We start from the raw sequence: 25,526 nt of genomic DNA, 5'->3' as shown, positions 1-25,526 counted from the left end.
TAACCGTCACTGTCAAAATAATGTGCCTGATGTCAAATGGCCTTATTCTTTCAGTTTTTGCATGACTACGTCTTTGAGAATAACTGAAAAGTTGGATTATTTTTAGGCTATATATCTTGTGTTGATGTATGGTATTTTTGGTGTTACATTTAGAAAAAATTAAAAACAACGTATACCGAACCGAAAACCGTAAACCTAAAACCGTGATACGAACCGAACCGTCGATTTTGTGAACCGTTCCACCCCTAGAACCTAGGTATGTAATTTCATCTTTCCTTGTGACAATATTGTCACCCACTGTAACTGAGAAGCCGTCGGTCTTGCTGAGTTTGTTATTTGATTCGAAGAGAATGGACTCTGTTTTACCCAGGTGTAATGATAGTTTGTTATCAGCGAGCCAGGTGCAGATTCTGCAGAGTTCTGAGCTGAGGGTTTTTTCAACCTGTAACTTGTTCTTGTCAGAGACCAGCAGGGCTGAGTCGTCCGCGAACAAGAACAAGTTGCAGTCACAAGCTGACGACATGTAATTTGCATAAAAAACTAGGAACAGTAGCGGTCCTAGTATGCTTCCTTGTGGAACACCACAGCTCACTGTGAGGGGGGGGGATAGAGTACCGTTTACCTCCACCATCTGTTCTCTCCCCTCAAGGTAGGATTGCATCCAGCTCACTGATAAACTATCAAAACCAATTGCTTTTAGCTTGTCAATCAGAATGGAGTGAAACACGTTCAACCTACAAACGCAGAAAAAACATGGATGGATGTACTCTTAAAACAGCTAATAACAACATTTATACATAAACTTAAACATATGTACATGATATAAAGACACTATGGTAGTAAGTAATACTGGCCAGCAGCGTAACTAGTAAGGGATATGTACAGATACACAATCTACAGATGTGTAAACAGGATTATATGCAAGTATGTACAAACGGATGTGGAGATGTGTGTGTGTGAATATATATATATATATATATATATATATATATATATATATATATATATATATATATATGTATAGTGAGAATAAATATATATGGTATACAGCATTATTGTACATGCTATCATACAGAGTTACAGTATATGGATAGACTATAGTATGGAGGTAGGTAGTTGTGATTATTATGATTGCAGTGTAAAGCAGTAGGTAGGTAGAAATTCAGTACATGCAATAGAGTTCAAAGTTTGTACAATAACAGAGCCTAGGATATAGGCAAGGGAGTCAGAGTTTATATGGTGGCGGGGGGGGGGGGGGGCTGTCAACTTGGCACAGAGTTCACAGCTGAGCCTGCTTGACTTGGAGCGGAGGTTCCTGTAGCGTCTCCCAGAGAGGATGAGGTCAAACAGTCCATGATTGGGATGAGAGGTCCGCTGGACTGTTGGGTGATGCTCTCTCTGCTCTGCTTTATTTCAGAAGCCTGGTGACCTCTCCAACTACATATCCCTCCAGACTAGAGGTCCTGGTCTTAACCTTGGTGGTCAAACTGGATATCCAGCCCAAGCTGAAGAGATGGAGGAGGAGGAAGCGGCTGGGAAGAGACGAGAGAACATTCCACTGCATCCGTTTAAAGGTGAGAACGTTCCACTGCATCCTTTTAAAGGTGAGAACGTCCCACTGCATCCTTTTAAAGGAGAACGTTCCACTGCATCCTTTTAAAGGTGAGAACGTTCCACTGTATCCTTTTAAAGGTGAGAACGACCCACTGCATCCTTTTAAAGGTGAGAACGACCCACTGCATCCTTTTAAAGGTGAGAACATTCCACTGCATCCTTTTAAAGGTGAGAACGTCCCACTGCATCCTTTTAAAGGTGAGAACGTTCCACTGTATCCTTTTAAAGGTGAGAACGACCCACTGCATCCTTTTAAAGGTGAGAACGACCCACTGCATCCTTTTAAAGGTGAGAACATTCCACTGCATCCTTTTAAAGGTGAGAACGTCCCACTGCATCCTTTTAAAGGTGAGAACGTTCCACTGCATCCTTTTAAAGGTGAGAACGTTCCACTGCATCCTTTTAAAGGTGAGAGCGTTCCACTGCATCCTTTTAAAGGTGAGAGCGTTCCACTGCATCCTTTTAAAGGTGAGAACGACCCACTGCATCCTTTTAAAGGTGAGAACGACCCACTGCATCCTTTTAAAGGTGAGAACTTTCCACTGCATCCTTTTAAAGGTGAGAACTTTCCACTGCACCCGTTTAAAGGTGAGAGCGTTCCACTGCATCCTTTTAAAGGTGAGAACGACCCACTGCATCCTTTTAAAGGTGAGAACGACCCACTGCATCCTTTTAAAGGTGAGAACGTTCCACTGCACCCGTTTAAAGGTGAGAACGTTCCACTGCACCCGTTTAAAGGTGAGAACGTTCCACTGCATCCTTTTAAAGGTGAGAACGTTCCACTGCATCCTTTTAAAGGTGAGAACGTTCCACTGCATCCTTTTAAAGGTGAGAACGTTCCACTGCACCCGTTTAAAGGTGAGAACGTTCCACTGCATCCTTTTAAAGTTGAGAACGTTCCACTGCATCCTTTTAAAGGTGAGAACGTTCCACTGCATCCGTTTAAAGGTGAGAACGTTCCACTGCATCCTTTTAAAGGTGAGAACGTTCCACTGCATCCGTTTAAAGGTGAGAATGTCCTCTGCCTCCTTTACTTCCAGTGCCACTGGTTAACATGGTAAAACGTGGTTGAATGCCACCACCCACTTCAATGATAGCGTTGTGAACGCATAATCTCTGTCTTAAATTATGGCTATGTGTCTAATCTGCCCGTCGCTTATCAATGACTTGTTTGCAGTCAACATTGTCGAAACGGATTGTTTTTTAATCGCTTCATTTCCATTTTATAGCATTTTGAAAAGCCCTAGTTTTCAAGGAATATATAAAGATTCCGTGATAATCGGCATTTACTGGAATATTCTGGCATACACAAACGTTGTCATTTTTCTGCCTATTTATGAATCGTTTTCAAATAAACGCTAGATTATCGATAGTATATGTGTACTTATGCACGCTATAGAAGCGGGCTGAAATATCGATTCTTTCATTTCCTGATCAGCGATCACAGCCACACACACACACACACCTCAGATCAGATGTTATCCAAAAAGATTATTCCAATTCGGGCGGCTAGGTGGTGTAGTGGACAAGGCACTCGCCACCAGTGTGGAGACGCTAGGATTCGCGTGTTCGAATCCAGCTCTCCACATTGTTTTCAGTTTAGCTGGTCGTCCGCAGTAATACACATTGGCCGTATTACGGGGAGGGAAAACTGAAGGGTGGGGATCGAACGTTGTGAACAAGCGACTCCTACAAGTCGGTTGGTGCGCCTGCGCAGTAGAATCAGGAAGTGTCGGGGGCAGCGTGAGCCTCCCACGCGTTACTCCTCGACACTGAGAGATCGAGCTGCGCAGGTGAAAAGATGCGACTGCTGTTACCTCAAGTACCGGAGGGGACTTGTGCTATGTATGACTTAGTCCACATTGCAGCCGGCTTGTGGGAGGCAAGAAACAGCGTTCGTGACAGGGGAGGGTTGAATTGGATGATACGAAATTGGGATGGGAGAAAATATAGAAAATGGGAGAAAAAGTGGATCAAAAAAACAAAAAAAAAGATTATTCCAATTCCTGATCGCCATTCCAAATATCGATCGTGTTTATTGATTCAGCGTTGGGTACTGTAAATACATAATCCACGCGTTGTCCGGGCCGCCGATCACAATGGATTCTTCAGTTGGCTTGACAGAAAAGTAAAATGAGGAAACTGGCCCCCCCCCCCCATCAGTCTAAGTAATGGGGTGCAGTTACACAGGGAGAGACGATAGGGGGCGGTATCTTCCCAATTGAGCTCAGAGAGTCTGCAACACTAACCTGAGGCTCGATTGATGAAATATGAATTCAAATCGCCAATAAAAAATAAATACGGCAAACAAACACTATATAGCGTTGGTGGCACTCAACTGGCGGCATGAACTAACGACAACGCGTTGCTGGCACTCAAAGTGTTAAAGGTGTTGTTGTCTTGACTCTGCAGCACGTTGGGTTTGAAACGGCACAATGACTATGGGGTTAAAGGTCAGACTTTCACTTTACATCCATATTGGGTGTAGGAGTTGTAACCCTCTTCCTATAAGGTTGTGGCTAGGGGTGGGGGAAATAATTCTACAGCAATATTTCACCGATATTATATCAATACAGTGACTTATCTGGGGCGGCTAAGTGGCGCAGTGGGCAAGGCGCTCGCCACTAACGCAGGAGATGCTGGGTTCGAGCCCAGCTCTCGGCATTGCTACCAGCTTGGCTGGTCGTTCATACTAACACAATTGGCAGTGTTAGGGGTGGGAAAGCTGGTGGGTGGGGATTGGACGTTGTGGACAGCGACTCCTACAGGTCGGTTGGTGCGCCTGTACAGCAGAATCGGGAAGTATCGGGGGCAGCGTGAGCCTCCCACATGTTACTCCTCGCCACTGAGAGATTGCGCTGTTCAGGTGAAAAGATGCGACAACTGCCTCCTCGTGTACCGGAGGGGACACGTGATGCAAGGCTTGGTTCTCACTGCAGCCGACCAGTGGGAGGCATAGTCTAGCAACGTTCGAGACAGGGGAGGGGAGAATTGAAGGGAGAATTGGCGAGGTGAAATTGGGATGGGAGAGAAATGGAAAAATAAGGAGAAAAAGTGGATAAAAAAACGTCTGGTGACTCAGCCCTAGCTGTGGCGCCTGCTGGCTGCTGTGGTGTTGACGTCTGGTGACTCAGCCCTAGCTGTGACGCCTGCTGGCTGCTGTGGTGTTGACGTCTGGTGACTCAGCCCTAGCTGTGGCGCCTGCTGGCTGCTGTGGTGTTGACGTCTGGTGATTCAGCCCTAGCTGTGGCGCCTGCTGGCTGCTGTGGTGTTTTCAATCAATTTCCCATGAATGCCTTCGCTTGTCGCGTCTTGTGTGCTTTCTTTTTAGCATGCAGACTTTTTGCAGAGCAAATTCTTGGTGGTCAAGGTGACTGCGTATTTGTTTTCCATTATTGCAAAAGATTCTGTGCGTGAAGAAACGGTCACATCTCAATCTGGTCATACATCTGTTATCGTGAGATGGCTGAACAAGCTGGTCCCGCCAGACCATTTGAGGCTAAAGCTGACCAAGCTGGTAGCACCACAGTATTTGAGGCTGTAGCAGAAAGCTGACCAATCTGGTCGCACCACAGTATTTGAGGCTGTCGCAGAAGACTGACCAAGCTGGTCGCACCACAGTATTTGAGGCTGTAGCAGAAGACTGACCAAGCTGGTCGCACCACAGTATTTGAGGCTGTAGCAGAAAGCTGACCAATCTGGTCGCACCACAGTATTTGAGGCTGTAGCAGAAGACTGACCAATCTGGTCGCACCACAGTATTTGAGGCTGTAGCAGAAGACTGACCAAGCTGGTCGCACCACAGTATTTGAGGCTGTAGCAGAAGACTGACCAAGCTGGTCGCACCACAGTATCTGAGGCTGTAGCAGAAAGCTGACCAATCTGGTCGCACCACAGTATTTGAGGCTGTAGCAGAAGACTGACCAAGCTGGTCGCACCACAGTATTTGAGGCTGTAGCAGAAAGCTAACCAAGCTGGTCGCACCACAGTATCTGAGGCTGTAGTAGAAGACTGACCAAGCTGGTCGCACCACAGTATCTGAGGCTAAAACAGCGAAAGTGACTGGTGTGTTGAAACGCTTGTGGTCTCAATTTCTGTACATGCTCCAGAACTTAATCAATCAATCAATACAAAGATTAAACATTGTCGCAAATGTTTTTTAGGCTGAGTGACTACACACTAGGGGCGGGATCCACAAAGAATGGATTGCACGGTGCTAATTGCACCTTTACTTACAATTCATAATGAATTGAAAATGGGGGACCCTGGTGTAAACAAGACGTAAGTCTTTCTCTGGTCTGCATCCCCTTAATAATTGTGTGTATTGAGCTGTACTGTATTGTATCCATTCTGCAATCTGTTGATACATTTTTCAATCAATCACCTGCGCGGTGATTGATTGATTGAAAAATTTTAACCAAGTGTAACCAGTATACATGTTTCACTACAGGAGAGGACCCCGGGGAAGGACCTAACGCCCAGCCTGGAGGAGACACCGCGGCGCAGGGCTTCCACCGCTGTCTGCTCTGTGGGGAGGAGTTCTACGAAGCGCACCGGCTGACGCGCCACATGAAGACTCACTCCGCAGAGAAACCCCACGCCTGCTCCATCTGCGGCAAGCGCTTCACGCGGAAGGTGAACGTCGTCGTCCACCAGCGGGTTCACACGGGGGAGAGACCCCACGCCTGCCCGGTGTGCGGAGCGAGCTATGCCCAGCTGGGATGCCTGAAGAGGCACCAGCTGAGACACGCGGCGGAGAGACCCCACCGCTGCCCCGTGTGCGGCCGGGGCTTCGTCCAGCGGCGGTACCTGACGCAGCACGAGCGGACGCACACGGGCGAGCGGCCGTACCCCTGTGCCCTGTGTCCGAAGCGCTTCGCCTCGGCGTCGGGCCTGAAGGACCACCAGAAGACGCACGCGGCTCGGAACCTCCACCGCTGTCCGTCCTGCGCCAAGGTGTTCACCACGCAGGCGTCGTTCAGGGACCACATGCGACTGCACACGGGACAGAGGCTGCACCCCTGCCCGCTGTGCTGGAAGGGCTTCAACCGGCCCGGCCTGCTGAGGAAGCACCTGAAGAACCACGAGAGGGACGCCGCCGAGCCCACGGGCCTCTGTGACGAGGTGAGCCGCGGGACAACCGCAGGCCTCTGTGATGAGGGGAGCCGCGGACCAACCGCAGGCCTCCGGGACAAGGTGAGCCCCATCAGGTTCAGTCGCTCATTATAAGAAGCTCCTAAAAACCAACCTTTACTTAACAGGGTTTTTTCTCAAAAGTTAAGTTAAGAATAATTGCTCTCTTACAATCATGGAACATGTCAATGTGACACTAGAAAAGCATCAGCATTTGGGGGATTTTGGACTGTGTAGAGATGACCACAGTGGAAACAAGTCTTGGACTATTTTGTGTTTTACCTTAAACCAAGTGCACCATATTGCATGTGCAATCTTGTGTCTTAAAGGATGAACTAAATTGTAATGTGTTGAAAATGTCATGTAGCATATTGATCAAGGAGAAGCCGCCTTTTCTCAGTCCTTGCCCCACAATAGTGGAACGAACTGCCCGCCACAGTTGGGACAGCCGAAACCCGTCCAATCTTTCGCCGTCGACTAAAGACGCACTTCTTCGACCATTATCTGAAATGAAAAAAAAAAATAATAATAATCTAACCTTACTGTCATGCACTTCTAATCCTAATATACTAACCTACACTGTAGCACTCAACACTTTGATTAATATTGTTACTCAGCTGATAGAGTAGTGCCCTTCCTGATGACTTGTCGTACAGAACTTGTAAGTTGCTTTGGATAAAAGTGTCAGCTAATGACTAAATGTAAATGATATATTTCAGACACTGTCTTCCACAGTACAGAACAGTTCATTGACAATTCTTAACTGTCATTATTGTTTATGTACGTTCAGCAACTTACTGTTCCTGTTATAAATGTGATTTGCTATAAGTTAGTTGCTCATCAGTTGCCAAAATGAATGACAGTCAATCTTCTCCCCCGTCTGAATCTCTTGGAGGAAACGCCCCTCCGCTGCTTCCTGTGTGAGAAGGACTTCTCCTCGCCGGAGAAGCTGCTGCAGCACGAGCGGCTCCACCAGAGTGCCGCGCAGTACGTCTGCGACATCTGCGGCCGCGGCTTCACCAGGGCGTCCCGTCTGCAGGAGCACACGAGGTCCCACACCGGGGAGAGACCATACCAGTGCGGCGTCTGCAAGAAACGCTTCTCCGTCAGGAGGGTTTTCAGAAAGCACCTGGAGATCCACGGCGGAGAGGGATTCGACGCTTCACTGCCGTCCGCTGGAGACGTGAAGGTGACAGTGGGGGGGTGCAGTAGAAGACAATGACCCCTAAAAGCACCGTTCTTGACTCAAATTCGATCCGTCGCGCTCTTAATGTCCTGCGCGACCCCCAGCAGGACTTGACCTCTCAATTGTTCGTCAGATGAATGGACAGCAAGTGTTTTAACAAGTTCCATGTGGGTTTTAACAAGTTTAACAAGTTCTTTTCCCGATTATTCTTGTACAAATCCAGATTGCGATCGCTCCCAAGCCGATCAGCAGGATTGTGATGATGTACACATCTTCAACATCCTCAATTTCAAGAGAAAACAGGCATATTGATCGCCATTTATTCCAACTGTCAATCGCAAAGCCCGCTTGATATGTCCCGATTGGACACAGCGGATCAGCTGCGTTTTGCTTCCTTGAAGAGAAAATTCGATCAATTGCTCCAAATGACCAGCTTACTAGTTGATCCATTGTAGTTGCGTAGGGAGCCAAGTCTGTTGAAGAGAGTAGAATCCACGCCGTCAGGGAGGCAGTTAGGGCCGGCGATAGGAATGACCTTGGAGCAGGGCTGTACGCTAAGCTTTTTCACTAGGGGCACACTTGCCCCTAAATGAGAAATTTAGGGGCAAAAAAAAAATTTTGGGGGCAAATTTTTAAATAACAATTTTACCATTATTTATATCGATTGTTTTTGATTTAAGAAAAAAAAGAATTTTATATAATTTATTTTTTTAATAAAATATATATATTATATAATCATACTTGTAGTTGTATTATCTGCGAGACATCGCCACCACGCAACAAGTCAAAATGCTCGCTATATGCAACCAGCTCCACTGTCTGTGTGTACTCGAGTAGCCTCCAGCTACGGCCAGGATTCTCCGGAGCTGCAGCTGGAACCTATACTGTAGCCTCCAGCTACAGCCAGGATTCTCCGGCGCTGCAGCTATTGACTATATTCAGCGTGCCCTCAGCTCGAATACGCATCGACTCATAAGACATTGATATCAGGAGCTATCTGTAGCTACTGCTATATAAGACAACTCCTCAGTGAACTATTTAGTTTAATGGGACGTTTCGTTTTGAACAGTGAGCTAACACGAGCTATCATGCACTACTAGACTTGCTGGAGCATTTGTTGATATTAGTAGCTAGCCGGCTGGCAGGCTCACCGAGGTCCCAGTGTCCCACTAGAGACTAGTGTTTACAACAGCCACGGGTGCGGGAGGGCTGGAGGAGGAGGAGCAGCAGACGCCGCAGCTCTCTCCGTGTGTCTGAGTTCAGTTCGGCTCACTATAGGAGGTCGAATGCGTCGAAAATATGAAGCAATACTAACTTTACTTTTATTCATAGCTAAATCAGACAGTCAGCGAGTCTATCGGAGTGAGTGCTCAGTCGATTGTTCCCGCTGATCATGCTCAGCTCGCGTGAGTGCAGGGCTGTACACTGCGACGAGATTATCGCAAATTGCCCCTTTAATTGGCCGTTGCGATTGGTAAATAATATTTGGGGGCGGGCTTGCGAGTAGTGATTTCAAGCCTTGCATTCGCATTTCACTCCTAAATGATCCAAGGCGTGTGATGACGCTGAGCACTCAGGTATGATCAGCGGGGTAAATCAACTGAGCACTCACTCTGATAGACTGGCTGACTGTCTGATTTAGCTATGAAGAAAAGTAAAGTTAGTAGTAGGGATGGGAATCGATGGTTCCTAACTGGGTTTTGGTCATATGCTCCCGAAATTCTCCCGCTGTTTGGCTGCTTCTATGTGCAGTGAAAACTACTCGAAATGCTTTAGAACCTAGTCATTGATTTAGTTCAGGGTTAGCCGCGGAACTAACGCTAGCTAACGTGAGCTAATCAAGCTCACAGAGAGAGATAAACAGCTGACAGCAGGTAGTACAGGTACAAATACAATAAAACAAGGGGTGGGGGCTGTTGTGTAAACCTTGTGTCGCGTCAATCTGGTCCACACGTTACTCGTTCATTTCTCAGCCCGTGCTGAGATATGCCCATTCCGCGGTCTGTTAATAAAGTTTTCAATCAGACAGATGTATGGAAAGGCTTTTATTATAACATTCGTTGAGGTAAAATCATTATGCCTCATTTAGTCATCCTGCGGAGCACTGGTCTCCTACTCGTCGGCCGCGGGGAGCTAATGTTAGTAGCTTTGTTGTTGTCAGCACACAGGACATTCAGGAAGTCAAAAACTAATAGCGCTTGCCGATTGGTGCTAAGAACAGCAGGGCGGGTGCAAGCGGTGTGACGTAATTGGCAGACTCGACTGTCAATCAAAATTATTCTGTTTTCCGTCAGAATGAATGAATGAGAACTTTATTAACAGATTGCATAATGGGTACAATACAGTACAGGAGGATGAAGACTAGAAAAAGACTTTCGGCTTTTTTACATAAGGGTCCTCCATTTTCAATTCATCAAAACATTTAGAGACATACAAATATACAGTAGTTTCATTAAAATGCTATTGATTGATTGATTGATTGATTTAAAACTTTATTAACATATTGCAGAATGGGTACAGTATAGCTCAATACATACAATTGTTAAGGGGATGCAGACCAGAGAAAGACTTTTGTCTTGTTTACATCAGGGTCCCCCATTTTCAATTCATCATATTTCATATCTAAATCATATAATATCTCATTGCTAAATATATGCAATATATAATCTAATAATCCAATAATCTAAATCTAATATATAATATAAAAATGCTAAATGCATGGGTATTTTATTTTGTCTTTAATGTTAGCTTGCAAACTCAAATACTGTCTTGGTAAGCCTCATAATGAATTGTTTGGGGTAAAAAAGAAAAACATTGTGATGTGTATCGTGTATCGCCGAAAGGTCAGAAAATATCGTGATATCATATTTAGGCCATATCGCCCAGCCCTAGTTGGTTCATTATAAAAGATACAAACCTGGGGGAGCTCCAGTAGCTCACCACATATCTCGGCGCTATTTCTGCGTCGGGGAAAACCGTGCTGCGTTACGGATCTGGTGGACTCCGAGTTCGATTCCCGGACCCGCCGTCATTTGCCAGAATGTCTTCCCCTGCTCTATATCCCGTTTCACCCTGTATCTGTCGGTCATGCTTGACCAGAAAAGCGATAAACGCTAAAAAAAAAAAAAAAATATATACAAACCTGACAACAAAAGCACTTAAATGTTAAATAAAAGGACCACAGTAAGAGGCAGGAGGAACATATTTTTTTGCACTATAATGGTAAAATTGTTATTAAAAAATTTGCCCCTAAAACATATTTTTTGCCCCTAAATTAGTGTGCCCCTAGTGAAAAAGCTTAGCGTACAGCCCTGGAGTGACGTCATCGCGTCATCACACGCCTTGGATAATTTAGGAGTGAAATGCGAATGCAAGGCTTGAAAGCACTACTCGCAAGCCCGCCCCCAGATAATATTTACCAATCGCAACGGCCAATTAAAGGGGCAATTCGCGATCATCTTCTCTCCCTCTCTAGAAACTTAGCATTAGTCATCTTCTCCCCCTCTCTAGAAACTTAGCATTTATCATCTTCTCCCCCTCTCTAGAAACTTAGCATTTATCATCTTCTCTCCCTCTCTAGAAACTTAGCATTAGTCATCTTCTCCCCCTCTCTAGAAACTTAGCATTTATCATCTTCTCCCCCTCTCTAGAAACTTAGCATTTATCATCTTCTCTCCCTCTCTAGAAACTTAGCATTAGTCATCTCTCCCTCTCTAGAAACTTAGCATTAGTCATCTCTCCCTCTCTAGAAACTTAGCATTAGTCATCTTCTCTGCCTCTCTAGAAACTTAGCATTAGTCATCTTCTCTGCCTCTCTAGAAACTTAGCATTAGTCATCTCTCCCTCTCTAGAAACTTAGCATTAGTCATCTTCTCTCCCTCTCTAGAAACTTGCCTCTCTCCCTCTCTAGAAACTTAGCATTAGTCATCTTCTCTCCCTCTCTAGAAACTTAGCATTAGTCATCTTCTCTCCCTCTCTAGAAACGTAGCATTAGTCATCTTATCTCCCTCTCTAGAAACTTAGCATTAGTCATCTTCTCTCCCTCTCTAGAAACTTAGCATTAGTCATCTTATCTCCCTCTCTAGAAACGTAGCATTAGTCATCTTCTCTCCCTCTCTAGAAACTTAGCATTAGTCATCTTCTCTCCCTCTCTAGAAACTTAGCATTAGTCATCTTCTCTCCCTCTCTAGAAACTTAGCATTAGTCATCTTCTCTCCCTCTCTAGAAACTTAGCATTAGTCATCTTCTCTCCCTCTCTAGAAACTTAGCATTAGTCATCTTCTCTCCCTCTCTAGAAACTTGCCATTAGTCATCTTCTCTCCCTCTCTAGAAACTTAGCATTTATCATCTTCTCTCCCTCTCTAGAAACTTAGCATTTATTATCTTCTCTCCCTCTCTAGAAACTTAGCATTAGTCATCTTCTCTCCCTCTCTAGAAACTTAGCATTAGTCATCTTCTCTCCCTCTCTAGAAACTTAGCATTTATCATCTTCTCTCCCTCTCTAGAAACTTAGCATTTATTATCTTCTCTCCCTCTCTAGAAACTTAGCATTAGTCATCTTCTCTCCCTCTCTAGGAACCTGAGGACGTCTCCATCTCCGACACCACCCGGCTAACGTCTGGCCAGTCCCTGCGTCCAGAGGGGGTCCAGGATTTAACGGATAACGTGGGAGAAGACTATGATGAAGGAAAGGAGACATTCCTCAAAACCTTTCGACGCAGTAAGTGTTACTTTGTGAAGCTGTATGAATGTGAACATGGATAGCTAAATGTTATACTGTATATAACTGAATCTGTAAAAAATATAATATAAAAGAAATATACTATACATAACATTTAGATAAATAGTCACTTTACTCGGCTAAAACTAGGGCCCTATGGAATCCGCGATCGCGGAATCACAGAGGATTTCACGGAATTGAGATATTAACCTCTTAACAGGTGGGGTCAGGCCATGGGGAGGGGGGGGGGGAATAGAGGAAGTAGGTGAAAGTTGATGAGCGAAAATTTGTTGTGAGTGAATCTTCAGAACGCGGATAGCCATGGAGGATTTTGGATTTTTTGTTGGTATATGGTTTACTAAAACCTTTCTCAAGCACTCAATTTTTAATGGATCTTTATAAAACTTGGATCTGTACTACATAAGACTTCAGGCTATGGAACCGCAGTGTTTTCCAGCTCATACCTCTATGCCAGAACTTAACAACGGGAATCTGGAAACCACTAAAGAGAAATGTGAGTACACAAGTTAAACTCAAGTTCAAACCTCTGTTACTCTTATTTCATTAACACTAAAAGTGATTATCCTGTAGTAACTTCAGAATATTACCTTTCAAAAGAGACCAGGCTCATGCATGTACTATTAGTATACAGTATAAAGCTAAGCTTTGCCAAAAAGAAAAGCGCTCGTCTCATCTCTGGTCTTTGGAAAGACCAGATGAGGTCAGAGGAGTTTGATAGTACTTACTGAGGATGGCCATATAATGTTGATATTTAAACCTAAAAAATTATTATACAGAGAGAAGCTTCAGCAAGTACAAAACGCTTCTGACCGACAAAAGAGAATCCCTCACTGAGGAAAATGCAAAGCGCCTAACCAATGCCATCATGTATCACAATGGTGATATCAGCCAGAGATGGGGAGAAGCATGAACCTTTAAAGGACATCTTTGAGAAATTACATTTTACTGTTTTTGTCTGATTTCTTTTAAACAAATAATTATTTTGTATTATTTAATTATTATTTATGCATTGAACTGAACTGAAAAAAAGATAAATCATAACTGGCACTGAACATTGAAATGCACTGTGCAGATGTACTGTTATTAAAGTTAGTTAATTCGTTTTTTTGGTTAAACTTAAAGGCCCACTTGCATGTTGTATTTTTGTTCAATAAACAATGTGACTAGGCCAACGGTGACTTTCATGAAGAGGGGGAAAAAATATCTAAATTGACCCAGTTTTAGCGTTTTTATCAAACATTTTGTCAGCCCAACCACAACCACCACGCACATGGATATTTTAATCCATGGTTCATAACGTGCGCGTGTCATCTTAATGATGACGTCACAGCAGGTACAGGGCAGCAGGGGCTCTGAGAATCACAGGCAGGTAGTGGGAGGAAGCAAAGCCTTCTTGTTACTACTAGCCGAGGAGCTAGTATCTGTTTCACCTAACACTAGTGCACCGTGATCATAGCCATTTATCTCTAAAGCTAACCACTATTTGTAAAAGCAACAACCACGTTACCATATTTGTAAATACTCATGTAAATCATTGTGTCGTTGTACATATTGTGTATATAACGTTAGTAGCTAAGTTAGCTAGCTAGCATTCCCGAAACTCCTAACATGCCCCGATTTAAAATGGTTCTCTCCTCTTTGTATACCTTTGTCCTCACAAACAAAGTATTCTGCCAGGGAACTTATGGACACGACAGTAGTAAGTTAGTAGTTATAAGGTGTTTGAGCTTGTAACGTTAACGTTAGTTAGCTATCGTGGTAGCCCCTTTCGTGACCGAGTGCATCAGTCATGAAATGGGCTACTATCGTATCAACATGCCGTGACGTAGGGGTGGACGGTATAAACGGTATACGGTATAAACGGTATTAATTTGCTCTACGGTATGGATTTTGACTATACCGTTTAACCGGTAGAGCAGCTCTAAAATAGCAATGACGTCATGTAACCACAGCGCGACTATTTCAATCGCATTTGCCCCTAAAAATAGATAGAATCAGTCATAGATAATAGATATGTGCAAACTGGAAAAAGTTATTTAGGAGGCTTCGCGCAGTGGGCGTGTCAACACGCAATTGTCATTTCATAATAAACACATATCACCGCGGCGCACAGCAAGTTTCAATTTCAGTTCCTGGCATTTTTAACCAGTGGAGAAAGGTAAGATATTTCCCTATCGTTTTTCTTATATGAATTATTCTACGTTAATAAAACATACCTGGTGATCAACTACAGTTTGCTGTAAACATTACGATATGTGTGTAGTGTTATGATAACGACGGCAGCAGCGGGAGCCGGGAGGAAGGCGTGCAGCAGTGGATTTGCGAATAGCATGCAGCTGCAGAGTCGCAGAGCCAGTGGCTCTTTCAGGTCTGGTCACAGGCCCGTCAAACAGCGCCCCCCCACCCTTGCGCCGTTCTGACCCCCATCGTCTCTAAGCATTTTGTGTGTCAATTTGTTGACACATGTGTCAATTTGTTGACACATGTGTCAATTTGTTGACACAATTGTCAATTCTTAAAGCTGAGGATGAGTGGCACCTTTGTCTCAATTCTTATTCAATTCAATTCGCTCTGCGGCTCTGCAGCTACATATGCTTCTAGCAAAATCCAGCCCCGCTGTTTGCAATGGGAGCAGGAGTCTCGACTCGGGACTTATTTTATTTGGAATATAATGACTTTATACGCAAAAGTAGCCTAGTTTTAAGTTAAAATATTATAAATCTACATGCCTTGAGGATGTCATTCTTTATATAGCCTGCCTATCAGGCAAAAAAAATTATTCTAACAGAAACACTGATACCGTGATATATACCGTTACCGTCTATGCTTCAAATTATACCGTGATATAAATTTTAGACCATACCGTCCACCCCTACCGTGACGTGTAGCTTGCTAGCCGGCATGATGTGTGCAGTGCTTTGCCCCACAGGTCTGAGAAGAGGACCTGCACATTTTACTCGTTCCCCAAACTCTTTTTTATGCCCCGATTTAAAATGGTTCACGACAGACATAATGCTAACGTTAGCGGGGTAACGTTAACGTTAGCCAGAGCCATATAGCCAGCTTGGTACTATGACCCGGACGGGCATAAGGCGACAGCCTAACAGACCAATAGCGGCTACGTACTGAACAGGCTGCCTAGTGGTAAATGTAGTACTTAAACTACGACATTAAAAACCTTATAACTACCTTGTTTCAACCAAAAATGCAGTTGTAGCTGGTCCATCAAAGTCTCTCTGACGATTAAACCCATTTGCGTCTTGTAAGGCGTCCATTTGGATCAAGGAAATAGCTTTCTGCACTTGTCAAACTCCATTGTAGTGGTTCAGAAGTAGGGGAAAGTTAACCGCAGTGACGTCACGGCACTGATGGCGTCTGCTAAGCTTTTTGATTGGCTCCATACATGTTATTCGTGCATGGACCTTTTGAACCCTTTCTGAGTGGAATTTCCGGCGTCAAATGGAAAAAAATAAATAATGAAATTAGATACCAATGATGTAAACTACCCATAATTGAAGAGTAGGGTTTAACCTGCAAGTGGGCCTTTAAATCCAAAAAAATAAATAAAACAGAAATACGAAAATGGGAAAATTCTAAACCGAGAAATCCGAAAACAGGAAAATTCAAATCCGAAAACAGGAAAAGATTAAACGGATTTCATAGGCCCCTACTAAAACCTTGGAATCTCAAGGAGATTCAACACCACATCCTAGGTGGTTCAAAGTTAAAGGTACACAACATTTCCCAACATTATTGGAAATGGGCTTACAGTCTTCTCCAGAGTCAGACAAGAGGATGGATTCCAAATTATTTTCTGTGCGTTCAGTAGAAACCTATCCGGCTGCAAGCTAGCCTAGCTTAGCACAAATGAATGGAACCAGATACGGACCACTAGCCTGGCTTAAAACTCCGGGAGAGGTGTTTTTGGCCAACAGCTAGGCTAGCTCAGTTATTCACCATCAAAGATGGAAAAATAATAATGTATATTGTCCTTTGGTTCATTACAATTTACTCGAGCATAGTAACAGACACAATATTTCTGACACTGGGAATACATTCCCTGAGGTCCATAGCTATACCAAGAACATGCAAACGGACCTTGTAGAAGTGGAGCAATCTTCCATTTACTTGGGTATGTACTTTTAGGCAAATCTTCTGAAAATATGGCTCGGGCTTAAGAGGTTAAACAAAGTGTGCATTTATAAATCCCTTTTGATCTCAAACGTTTCAGCAAGAATGTATGAGTCCTTAGCTTCAGCAGTTTGTCAAACCTAAGTAAGTCTTGATATTTAGTGGAAACCTTCTTTCCCGCTCTCTCAGGGAAGCCTCTGAACAGGAAGCACGTCTGTCCCGTCTGCAGCAAGGCCTTCGTGTCGCCATCCAAACTCGGAGACCACGAGAAAACACACACTGCAGAGAAACCCTTCTCCTGCTCCGTCTGCAAGAAGAGCTTCTCCACACCTTCCAACCTGAGAGCCCACGTGAAGACCCACCTGGCGGAGAGACCACACCCCTGTCCCCTCTGCCCGAAGGGCTTCCTGCGCCCGAGCTTATTGAGGAAGCACATGCAAAAACACGAGCAGGACAGCGTCATACCGGAACCCGTGGACGGCACAGGCGAGGTGAGTCGAGGACCGGTCCACAGCCAGATGGTTTATGATGTAGAGGTGAGTCGAGGACCGGTCCACAGCCAGATGGTTTATGATGTAGAGGTGGGTCGACGACCGGGCCACAGCCAGATGGTTTATGATGTAGAGGTGGGTCGACGACCGGGCCACAGCCAGATGGTTTATGATGTAGAGGTGAGTCGAGGACCGGTCCACAGCCAGATGGTTTATGATGTAGAGGTGGGTCGAGGACCGGTCCACAGCCAGATGGTTTATGATGTAGAGGTGGGTCGAGGACCGGGCCACAGCCAGATGGTTTATGATGTAGAGGTGAGTCGAGGACCGGTCCACAGCCAGATGGTTTATGATGTAGAGGTGGGTCGAGGACCGGGCCACAGCCAGATGGTTTATGATGTAGAGGTGGGTCGAGGACCGGTCTTGAAGCCGGCTTGTGAAACGGTACCAGCAGTGGCTACAGGGTTAGAGAAGCCGGCTTGTGAAACGGTACCAGCGGTGGCTACAGGGTTAGAGAAGCCGGCTTGTGAAACGGTACCAGCGGTGGCTACAGGGTTAGAGAAGCCGGCTTGTGGCTGGAGACGGGTACCAGCAGTGGCTACAGGGTTAGAGAAGCCGGCTTGTGGCCGGAAAGGTCGCTGGTTCCAATAAGATGGTACCGGCCTTGAACTTTGACACTTTTTCAGATACTCTGGCTGAACGGTCAAGCTGAAGATGAGGAGGAGGAGGAGGAGGAGGAGGAGGAGGAGGAGGAGGAGGAGGAGGAGGAAGAAGAAGAAGAAGAGGAGGAGACGGGAGCCGACGAATCAAGCATCAAGCAGGAGAAGAAAGATGAGGTAGGTGGGTTTGTGTTTGCAACTGGGATTCATTGTGCAAGTCATTGCAGCTTTAAAGCGGAACAACTCATTGAAAGTAATGGGTGTTACTTATTTGCAAGCTAGAGGTATCCTGAAGCTAATGGTGGCCTTTGGTTTCAATAAGCAATGATAACATGCTGGCATTAAAGGAACACGTCAACATTATGTGCTTACCCTCTTCTCCACAGACAAGAAGATGGATACCAATTTCCTCTGTGTTCAGTAGAAAGCTATCCGCCTGCAAGCTAGCCTAGCTTAGCACAAATTTATGGAAGCGGATACAGACCAGCCTAGCTGTTGGCCAAAAACACCTCTCCAGAGTTTTAAGCTAGGCTAGTGGTCCGTATCCGCTTCCATTCATTTGTGCTAAGCTAGGCTAGCTTGCTTGCAGCCAGATAGTATTCTACTGAACGCACAGAGTGGAAATTGGTGTCTGTCTGACTCTGGAAAAGACGGTGAGCGCATTTCCCATAATGTTGCCGTGTTCCTTAAAAAAAAAAATATATAGAATAAATGGTTCGAACAATAAATCAATCGGTTTCAGTCGCTAATTTTAACACTTTGAATGCCCATCACGAGATATCTCGGGTTATCAGCCCGCGGGTTGAATGCCCATCACGAGAATTCTCGTTTTATTTTTTTTATTAGCGATCTGAATTCATATTTCATCAACCGAGTCTACCGTTGGTACAGCAGCCCCGCCAGGCGCTCAGATGTGAAAAAAGCGCCCCCTATCGTCTCCCAGATGGTAATGCACCCTTTTGGATTGGACTCAATGAAAATGCACGAGAAAAAAAAAATCCGGAATCCACATTTTACTTCTCACGCATGTAACCGGAGCCGATCAGCTTCATTCTGGACCCTCAGCACAGCGTGTAATATGTGTAAGACTGTAAGAGCGATCAGGAACTGAGAGAATCGATTTTCAGCGCGCGGCACCAGCGTGCACACGTACACATATACTATCAATAATCTAGCGTTTATTTGAAAACGATTCATAAATAGGCAGAAAAATGACAACGTTCTAGAATATTACAGTACAGGGCGATTATCATGGAATCTCTTATTTTTTCCGTGAAAACTAGGGCTTTTCAAAATGCTATAAAACGGAAATGAACCGATAAAAAAACAATCCGCTTCGACAATGTTGACTGGAAATGAGTCATTGATAATGCGACGGGCAGATTAGACACATAGCCATAATTTAAAACATAGATTAGGCGATATTAATGCTAACATTGAAGTGGATGGTGGGCATTCAAGCACTAAATGTGCGCCCCCTGCTGGGCACTGAAAGTGTTAAGAAGCTCGTAAAGATTTTTTTTTTCTTAACAGGGTATTTTCTTAAAAGATAAATTCAGAATAATACCAATCCCATCTCTTCTCCACTGCCTTCCATCCTTGTGTGTTTGTGTTAAGCTTGTCCCTTGTTGTCATCAAATGTAATATCTATACTACCATATATTTTTAATACAAGGTCAAACACGCATCATACAGATCATGTAGTAATAAGTTGAGGTTGTATGAAAAGGAAAACCCAGGATAAGCTGCAGCCGCCGCTGCTATGCACCATGTTCAGTTCACAGTGTATTTTTAAAATAATGTATTAAATGCTACAATTCAGTTTTGTTTTCCTGTTGAATCGCACCTTTAACACTTCCAGTGCCATTCACTGATTTACACGTTTCTGACGCCCGACCGTTGAGTGCCAATCACGTGTTAACACGTTTCTGGATCGTTTTTCATTTCTTTCGATTTGAATACCCTATTCCATCCAGGGAGCCTGCTGTTATCATAGGGAATGAGTCTGAGATCGCAAAAGTCCAATGCCGCCGCCTGGTTGTATGCGGCCGGTATTGCACATCCTTTGAAACGTTGAGTCTTTGGCAGTGCGTCGATGATATAGGTCCGGGCAGACTATTCTTAGTCGGACAAGTGTAGCGGTTCTAATGCTCGGATTGAGAAGAAACAATACTCCTGTGGTGGATTCTGTGTTGGATTATGTTGGCGGAACGATGGACATCAATACTTGGAATGGCGATCAGATAATTTGAATATTCCTTTCGGGGTACATCCTAGTGAAGGTAAGGGCTATATGGTATCAATCTTGCGTTGATCCAATAATGTTTTCATTGCGATCCGAGCGTATGTGTGTAATGCTACTCCATAACGTATTCCGTTGGTGACGATCAAAGCATCGAAAAAAGACCCCCCCCCTCCCCAACCTTTCATGCATTCATGATGGAACATAATACCGATCATATGCATTTGATTTCTTTAAAGTAGCGTTTGTAGGGACAAAACACCAATGCATTTACTATAATACACGTTGCGGCTTATAACCAGCCTATAACCAGGAATTGGCCCGGATCATTCCGAAATAACACTCATATTCACCACGGTATAAAACGGGAACATATGGATGGAAAAATTATTTCTTTTTTGCATCTTGACCGGAAGAAACCCAGTGTCAAATGACTATAGTATTGAATCCATGGCTATAATATAGAATATAGATTTAGCTCTACAAACAAGGTGACCGTTACCTATCTATCTAGTGGTGGCCTCGCTACAGACTGCTGCGGCTAATAGCTGGCACCCAAAGTGTTAAAGACAATCGCTAGAGTTTGTTGACTTAGTATAGGGATGTTTTATGTTCGTTTTCATATATAATTATGCTACAATTGACTTTTTCCCCCCAAGGCTCCAGGTGGCCAGTCCAGCACCTTACTTGGCAAGAACCTCCAGACAGGTTCTACGCACTCAGAACGACTCTGCAAGGAGGAGAAAGCACAGGGGAACGAGGAGGGAGGGGTTGGAGGTTTGATCAACTCAGACGGCGAGGAAGAAGACTGGAAGCCACTAGTGGTTGGTAAGTTATGGTAGAAAGACACTAGTGATTGGTAAATTATGGTAGATTACTGTTTAAAATGCTTGACAATGTGATTTAGGTTAAAAACTTTACTGTTTCCTAGGGTGGCTAGGTGGTGCAGTGGGCAAGGCGCTCACCACCAATGCAGGAGACGCTGGGTTCGAGCCCAGCTCTCCGCATTGCTATCAGCTTGGCATACTAATACAATTGGCAGTATTAGGGGGTGGGAAGCTGATGGGCGGGGATCGGACGTTGTGGACAGCGACTCCTACAGGTCGGTTGGTGCGCCTGCGCAGCAGAATCGGGAAGCGACGGGGGCGGCGTGCCCTCCAAACGCAGACCCCCGACGCTGAGAGATTGCGCTGTGCAGGTGAAAAGATACGACTGCTGCTTCCTCGAGTACCGGAGGGGACACGTGCTATGTATGACTTCGTCCACATTGCAGCCGGCCAGTGGGAGGCATGGCCTAACAGCGTTCGAAACAGGGGAGGGTAGAATTGGACGATACGAAAATTGGGATGGGATGTTTCCTATAATCAAGAAATTATGGAACTTGATCTTTTAGCTTTTTTGCTTATAACAGAAACATCATAAACTACAATAGCTGTTGTATTTACTACTGTTTTCATTATGAAATGTCACAAACATTCTGTCCTTCGCCGTCCTTCTGACAGACCAAAATGGCCGTGTGCCGGAGTGCCTGGACGGCGGGGGCAAAGCGAGGTACTGCTGCCCGGTGTGTGGCAGGGACTGCCAGAAGGCCTCGGCGCTGCAGAAACACCTGAGGATCCACTCCGGAGAGAGACCCTACCAGTGCCCCACCTGCGGGAAGAGCTTCACCCAGCAGGTCCACATGACGGAGCACCAGAGGATCCACACGGGGGAGAGACCCTACTCCTGCGAGGACTGCGGCAAGAGCTTCACCTTCTCCAGCGCCCTGCGACGCCACCAGCGGCTGCACACGGACGAGAGACCCTACCAGTGCCCCGACTGCCCGAAGACCTTCAAGCAGCAGAGCTCTCTGAAGAGCCACCAGCTGATCCACACCGGGGTCCGGTACCAGTGCTCGCTCTGCGACAGGAACTTCAGCCGAGCGCTGGAGCTGACCTACCACGTGGGCGTACACTCCGAGGGGAGACCCTACTTCTGTCAAGTGTGTATGAAGGACCTCAGCGGCGCCAGGATCTTCCGAAACCACATGAAGAAACACAAACTGTCCTCGGAACCTCAGGAGGTGGACATGTTGGAGGTCTAGTAGGCGGGTTTCATTGCCTGCTGACCGGTCGCATCGCTGCACAGCTTATTCCACTCTTTTAGTTTCTCCATCAAGTTTATTACAGAACTTTGCTTGAAATGTGGTATAATTGTTTTTATTTAAAAATTTTTAATATGTGGAAAAATAGCAGAAACTGACTTTGCATCGACCCACTGAAGTGTTGACAGAGAGACCACTCAGTATGTTCCCACAGTGAAGGAGAGTCCGCTCCATAATGTTCCCACAGTGAAGGAGAGTCCGCTCCATATGTTCCCACAGTGAGGGAGAGTCCGCTCCATATGTTCCCACAGTGAGGGAGAGTCCGCTCCATATGTTCCCACATATCCCTTTTACACCGGCCAGGCTCTGTGCTGGAGCCGGTTCCCGAACGTAATCTCGCACCGGCCGGCGCGTTCAGACCGGGATTAATTGGTTCAGAATGTGATAAATCGGTGCTCAGCTGGCACCGAAAAATAGTTGTTTTTTCCTCGCGAAACGTGACGTCAACAGTGGGCGTGTCATATTCTAGGCTGTGTGAAGACGAGTGAACGGGGGAAAGTAGCGAGTCGGCATTGCACTCAACCGATTCATTCAACAGGAAGTGATTTGCGAGTACAATACACCATCCAACCAGAGTGGATAAAGAAATGCTCCAGAAATTAATATGTGTAGGGAAAGGCTTAACGAGAGCGCACACACGCTGTATACGTTTTAAATGAATCGTTCCAGCAAAGTATGCTTCTATTATTCGAATGACTTGTTTTAATGGGTAGCATAAGTCCTACTGTAGAACATGACATAATAGCATGATATCTGATTTATTAATGCCAATAATGCACGATGACCGCAATTAGCACTTAAAGTGTAAATGATGATTAGTCAGTTTAGCAATTCATGACGGCTCGTTTAGCTCAACTGGTTAGTGTGCGGCCTGTGGAGCATATGGTCCCCAGTTAGAATCTCTTGGATACTTTTTTTTTTTCTGTAACGTTAATTAATTTATCCACTCTGGTTGATAAGTAAGGGATAATGTATAGCTACGAGGTCATTGTCGCAAAATTATTGACCGACACGGAGTTTAGAATACCGAGGCGCCTCGCCGAGGTGTTCTAAATGTAGTGAAGAGAGAGGCCTATATTTCAAATTTTCAAACTGATCATAATGAATAAATCAACATTTTGTGTCAGTTTGAACCCAGTAAAATGTACTGGGTACATTTATTGAAACCAAGTACTGTATGAAATAGTAAACAGTGCAATTACAGGTGGTCACTGGTCATTTCAACGCTTTCAAAGTGAAATCAAGTAACTTTACCTTAGCAGCTCCGGGTACAGTAGGTAGCAACGTTAGCTCTCATAACGTTAGCCAGTTAGCAGCTCCGGGAACAGTAGGTAGCAACGTTAGCTCTCATAACGTTAGCCAGTTAGCAGCTCCGGGAACAGTAGGTAGCAACGTTAGCTCTCATAACATTAGCCAGTTAGCAGCTCCGGGAACAGTAGGTAGCAATGTTAGCTCTCATAACGTTAGCCAGTTAGCAGCTCCGGGAACAGTAGGTAGCAACGTTAGCTCTCATAACGTTAGCCAGTTAGCAGCTCCGGGAACAGTAGGTAGCAACGTTAGCTCTCATAACGTTAGCCAGTTAGCAGCTCCGGGAACAGTAGGTAGCAACGTTAGCTCTCATAACGTTAGCCAGTTAGCAGCTCCGGGAACAGTAGGTAGCAACGTTAGCTCTCATAACGTTAGCCAGTTAGCAGCTCCGGGAACAGTAGGTAGCAACGTTAGCTCTCATAACGTTAGCCAGTTAACAGCTCCGGGAACAGTAGGTAGCAACGTTAGCTCTCATAACGTTAGCCAGTTAGCAGCTCCGGGAACAGTAGGTAGCAACGTTAGCTCTCATAACGTTAGCCAGTTAGCAGCTCCGGGAACAGTAGGTAGCAACGTTAGCTCTCATAACGTTTCCACTCGGAAAGTAGTGTCTCCATCTCCTCGCTCACTTTTTTGTCCCTCCTCCAGTTATGCGTACCTCAAAACTTCCTCTTTAAACTTAACGTCAAACTTTCGTCTCTGTTTAGTACCGGTAGCCATGCTTGCTCTGTTGTTGTTGTGTTATGTGCTGCGCGCGACCCGTGTTCCATACGGAAGTAAGGAGAGGTTCGCTCACGCGTATATTAGTAACCCGGTTTGTATTAGGAGGTCGGCTTATAATTGCTTAGCTCAACAGCGCACCCGGAAATTAATAGTCGGTTTTTAATTGAATACAGGTCACTATTAGAGGAATTACGGTAATTAATTTTACACCATCGACAAGATGAGATCAAATGCAGACGCAGTTGTTCTGTGGCTCTGTCAGCCCAAATAAAGTTATTATTATTATTATTGCCGGCAGCCGGCAGGTGTGTCTGATTGCACTGATGCAGTGTGCGTCAGTGGGCTTGATTGCTCCAGCTGCGAACAGCGGTCATTATTGCTCGGTTGCACTGATGCAATGTGTGTCAGTGGGCTTGATTGCTCCAGCTGCGAACAGCGGTCATTATTGCTCGGTTGCCCCTGGCAGCGGTCCGTTATCGAGTAAACAAATAAGTCAATATAATTGACTATCTAACCAACTGAAATATACAGTATTCACAGTATTTACATACGGTGCAGTATGCATAAGGTGGTGTTATTGTCCTTTTTGGGACACCAGAGTGGATAAATTATTTAACGGTTAAAAAAAAAAAAAAAAAAGTAAGTAAGAGATTCGAACTGGGGACCATATGCTCCACAGGCCACGCACTAACCAGTTGAGCTAAACAAGCCATCATGAATCGCTACTGACTAATCCATCATTTACACTTTTCAAGTGCCAATTGCGGTCGTCGTGCATTATTGGCATTAATAATCAGATATCATGCTATTATGTCATGTTCTACAGTAGGACTTACTACTATGATACCCATTAAAACAAGTCATTCGAATAATAGAAGCATACTTTGCTGGAACGATTCATTTCAAACGTATGTGCGTGTGTATTCTTTTGTGTGTGCGCTCTCGCGTTGAGGCTCTGTGATCGTTGATGCATGCTAAAGGCACCGTAGGTGGAAATAATTGGAAGAATTGTTAAATGTTATCATTATTTTGGGGGGTGTTTCAGTGGTGTACTGTATATTTCACCATTCTATTCACTAGAAGTTGACCCCAATATCGGATTATATGAGTGACTGTTCTGATCACAGGCCTCTCTTCTGTTCTCTCCCCACCTACAGT

At 45.0% G+C, this 25,526-nt stretch overlaps 1 protein-coding gene across 1 annotated transcript; it reads left to right on the top strand.

Annotated features, from left to right (window-relative positions):
- Positions 1 to 1,489: 1,489 nt before the first annotated feature.
- LOC311246397 (uncharacterized protein) lies at positions 1,490 to 22,509 on the top strand. Its single transcript, XM_084336555.1, has 8 exons — positions 1,490 to 1,574; positions 6,065 to 6,810; positions 7,643 to 7,936; positions 12,509 to 12,653; positions 16,995 to 17,296; positions 17,983 to 18,132; positions 20,857 to 21,025; positions 21,700 to 22,509. Exons 1-8 carry the CDS (start codon positions 1,514 to 1,516, stop codon positions 22,278 to 22,280), a joined length of 2,448 nt encoding a protein of 815 aa, XP_084192681.1. The 5' UTR covers positions 1,490 to 1,513; the 3' UTR covers positions 22,281 to 22,509.
- Positions 22,510 to 25,526: the final 3,017 nt, after the last annotated feature.

The sequence above is a fragment of the Notolepis coatsorum genome (genome assembly GCF_963971535.1).
Source record: "Notolepis coatsorum genome assembly, chromosome: 19".
Classification (NCBI taxonomy): Eukaryota; Metazoa; Chordata; class Actinopteri; order Aulopiformes; family Paralepididae; genus Notolepis; species Notolepis coatsorum.
Note: the sequence above shows the minus strand (reverse complement) of the source record. Positions and strands in the feature narration are given on the sequence as shown.

Coding starts and splice junctions, on each gene's coding strand:
- LOC311246397 (XM_084336555.1), top strand. CDS start 1,514: ATGGAGGAGGAGGAAGCGGCTGGGAAGAGACGAGAGAACATTCCACTG. Junction 6,811..7,642: donor CCGCAGGCCTCCGGGACAAG/GTGAGCCCCATC, acceptor AATCTCTTGGAG/GAAACGCCCCTCCGCTGCTT. Junction 7,937..12,508: donor CGTCCGCTGGAGACGTGAAG/GTGACAGTGGGG, acceptor CTCCCTCTCTAG/GAACCTGAGGACGTCTCCAT.